At 35.8% G+C, this 3,961-nt stretch overlaps 1 protein-coding gene across 1 annotated transcript in view; it reads right to left on the bottom strand.

The window, feature by feature from the left end:
• Positions 1 to 624: 624 nt before the first annotated feature.
• LOC111866698 overlaps positions 625 to 3,961 on the bottom strand; it is a 366,904-nt gene continuing 363,567 nt past the window's right edge. The window contains exons 16-17 of the mRNA XM_023855884.2: positions 2,539 to 2,614; positions 625 to 1,579 (exon numbers count right to left, since the gene is read on the bottom strand). Of these exons, the coding sequence (XP_023711652.1) occupies positions 1,494 to 1,579; positions 2,539 to 2,614 (162 nt within the window). The 3' untranslated portion in view covers positions 625 to 1,493. The remainder of the gene's footprint in view (positions 1,580 to 2,538; positions 2,615 to 3,961) is intronic.

Genomic DNA, 3,961 nt, shown 5'->3' with positions numbered 1-3,961 from the left:
GGTTCTGTTTCTGTCATCACGTAAAAGCATAAAACATACTCTGTTTGCTTTCTGAGATGAAGCTACTCTCAGTCCCAAAATCAGCTTCATCTACATCGTAACAGACCCACCAGGGAAGGTTCCCTGCTTTTAACTGATGGAAGAAGACCCAGTTACCAATACATAGTTAACTGTGTTAATAAACTCCTAAAAGGCTACAGGACATCACATGCCAGATGGCAATATTCTTGACTTAAAATCCCCTACTCGCAGACAAGGAAGGTTAATTGAGTCTGAACACCTATAAATAATAAAATACTTTTAAGAATTCATTCATCATGTAACTAAATTTTTACCTGCTGTTTCTACTAAACCACTGTGAAGTATAATTGGGTAACACACTAACCTTACATTAAAACTTTATCCTATACATATGTATATGTTTCTTGACATGATAGGTCAGGTTAGTTATATTAGTTTAAGTTAAAAGTTAGATTAAGATAAGTTATAACATTAAGTTAGTGTAGGTCATGTTATGTTAGCTAGATTAGATTATAGCTGTACACTTATGCCCTTCAACACTTCTCTAGTCTAAAAGAGCCCAAAAATTCAGCACACAAAGGGTTAAAACATAATAGTATACAATTTTCAGTTGGATAACATGGAGTCTTTATTAAACATGTAACATGATATGAATATTTACATATTCCTGAGAAAATAACATCACTGTTAAGGCACAAAAGTTTATAAAGATTGTTTCTGAAGTTCAGAAATACGTGAAGAATGCTGAAAACTTGAAACCAGAAGTACAGGATGATACACTCTTAACATTTTCACACACTGAGATTATAATACCCAGGAAGAATTTGGACCAAAGGAGATTTAAGAATAATTCCACTAAATACTGCATAGCTGATCTTTTCTTTATATGCAAAACCTTTACAGATCTTCTTGTCATGTGGATTATTTCTCTTTGACCAAAAAACTTATTACTTTAAACACAAAATGCATCTATGGGTTTTATATCATTCACTGAATAAATTATCTGAATTTCCTCAACACCTTTTATATACCGATTTTAGTGGAGCTCCAGTTGTCTTTCTGAGAGTCAGAACAAGCCTTTAAAATATTAGTAAAATGAAACCGATCCTCTCAAACGATGATACTGTCCTTCACTCACTTTCCATTCATCACCACTTTCATTTATTTCAAATCAACAGAAAGCAGGAAATGCTCTCTTTACATCTTAGAATATCTTGCAGAAGATACCTACTGACTCTTACTTCGGTGTCTGTACCCAGAAAGGTTAGTGTATAGCAACAATGGACCATAGACCTTTCAAATGGTTGAAATTATCAAGGGAATTCAGATCACAAAAGAGTGACATACAAATTCAAAAACATATTTCCCATTTGCTATATTTTTAATTCCAAAATTTTCTGTGATTCTGTCATTTCTGCTGTGCACAATACTTTGCAGTATAGCTGTCTGCTATCATTGTCTTATGAACATCGTTACTGCTGCCATATTATAACTTGTCCTTCACTCAGCTCTCCTTCACTGCGACTGTTGCATTCCACACATGACTGATCACATGGACCTAGAAATCAAATTCCAGAACATTTAAAGATGAAGTGTGACAAAGTACACCAAGTATCAATGTATGCACAATTATGTATCCTGATTATTATCTTTAGAAACTGAAAGAAACACACATCTTTTGTTAACATCATTCAGCCTCCATCCCCTTGCCAAACTGTACAAAACATGCTTATTAATCATATAGTTGCTTTATGGTTTAAATGCTTTTGTATGTAAAGGACAGCTTCCTAAAAATGTTATAATTTATCCTTACCATACTCTCGAAAATAAGGACTTTAACTCAAAAACCTTCTTTTCTTTGAGAAACCAGTTAACTATAATCAATGTTACAGCAAGACTAAGGGACTCCTTGTCACCCTTACAAATGCTATGGCTTACTCTTTTACTCCAAAAATGAAGGCAGTACCTTCCTCTGAAACATAGTGAACTATCAGATCATGCATCAACATGTCCTAAAAGACAAATAATGACAATGATGCAAACAACAACTGCAACAACAACAATAATTTCCATCATCATCATGATTTGTAGAACTAGAAATCTATAGAGCAAGAAAGTAGGCTTTATGGGAACTGCTTGTTTAACCCTTCAGATGCCAAGCCAAATACATCAGCTGGGCATATTTGCATTAAAACTGCTGGAATCAATTAGATCGTTTTCATGTTACTCATACAGTGGAGCATTTCTGTTGACAGATGGCATCAGGTATTATACGTATTATACATACATTAATGTATAAGAAAAAGAACAGGCTTTCACACTGTCTACACATGTGGTATTTGATGGTAATCTGCAGAAATACTGTGGGTTTTTGTATTCAGCTGCATTTATCCCCAGACAGCCTTGATGGTCAAAGGGTTAAGTTCTGTGAGCATGTCAGAGGCACACTCTACTGTACTCCAGCAATTTTCAGAAAGTTCACATGATGGCTCACTGCCAGCTGAATCCCGTCATTACCTTGACTCTTCCTTGGGTGCTGCACTGCAGCATCCATTGCTGCTGCACCGGCACTGGGCAAAGAGCTGTTTGTTCCCTGAAACAAATTAAGGCAGATTGCACAATGGCAGGCTCCTGTGAACAAATAAAAGAACCTTCATATTCCATAATATCTGGCTAATTTCCTGAGTGGCTATAGTTTTCTCAAGGACTCTGTTACATGGAATTAGTTAGTTACTAGGCACTTGCCACTCTCAAATTTCTTAGATAAAGCTGAGAAAGGTCACCTTGACCTTAATCCAAAAGTTCATTTTTGAGTCTTGAATTTTCACAATTATCATATAACGGGGCTGCCTTGGGCTGTTTATAAGTGGAAAAGGAGCAAGAGCGTTCATTAAAATTAAAATATAATTAATTTCATGGACAGTGGCACACATGTATAACCTGTGGCCCTCAATGTTATCAGAATCATGTGGTTTGTACTTTTCAACATTGGACAGAAGAGGTTAAACAACCCCATAGCTATTGGGGAGAGTAGTCTCTATGACAGCCTAAAACCTGTGCTATCCAGTTATCATTGTTCAACAAAATGTAAACGAGAAAATATCAGTAAAGGAGGAATGTCTTTTAAAGCTCAGTGTTTCAGAAATTATGCACCCCACTGAAATACCCACTAAAAATTCAGTGGGAAAATCTGACAATTCCCGTCTTTAGCTCTAGGTTCCACAGATAACGTCTCCAGTAGCCCCCCCTCCTTATATATTGTAGCTGTTGAGGACCACCTGAGTATCACAGTTTCACTGAATATGTGTGACATGAACTTGAAAAGTATTCAAAAGACAGCTTGATTAAATAAGAATGTTAATAACAGTCTATTGTCTACAGCAAAGGTCAGCGCTGTAATACCAATTGAAACACTGCCATTTCTTGTTATACTATAGTTAAAAATGATTTTGCATTTTGTTTTCATGGCAAGGTCATAGTGACAAACCAACAAACAGTCCTCTGGACCAGTGCTTCTCAACCGCCGGGCCGCGGCCCAGTAATGGGCCCTGGCATCAATTATACTGGGCCGCAGGAGGCTCTTCTGGAATTTGTCATTTTCATCCTCTTAGCATTTTTCATGAATAAATATTTTATAGTGGAAATATTCTTAGGAGAACAATATTTGTGTCGAGATCAGACACATTTTGATTAGTTGTAGGAGGTCTTCCCACTGTAAGTCAATTCATTCATGTTTCATTGTCTTCACTATTATCTTGTGTATTTGTTCAAACTGTGTTTTGTGACACTGTTGTGCAATACTGTGTTTTGCTTTGTCTCTTTGATCAAAATGTGTTTTGTGACACTGCTGTTATTCAATACTGTGTTTTACTTTATGTCCTTATTGTGCTCATTATGAATGTATGTATATATCATTATTTTATGTTTATATTATATTTGT

Source organism: Cryptotermes secundus, unplaced genomic scaffold, assembly GCF_002891405.2.
Source record: "Cryptotermes secundus unplaced genomic scaffold, Csec_1.0 scaffold66, whole genome shotgun sequence".
Lineage (NCBI taxonomy): Eukaryota > Metazoa > Arthropoda > Insecta > Blattodea > Kalotermitidae > Cryptotermes > Cryptotermes secundus.
The sequence above is the reverse complement of the archived record's forward strand: the minus strand, read 5'-3'. Positions and strand labels throughout refer to the sequence as shown.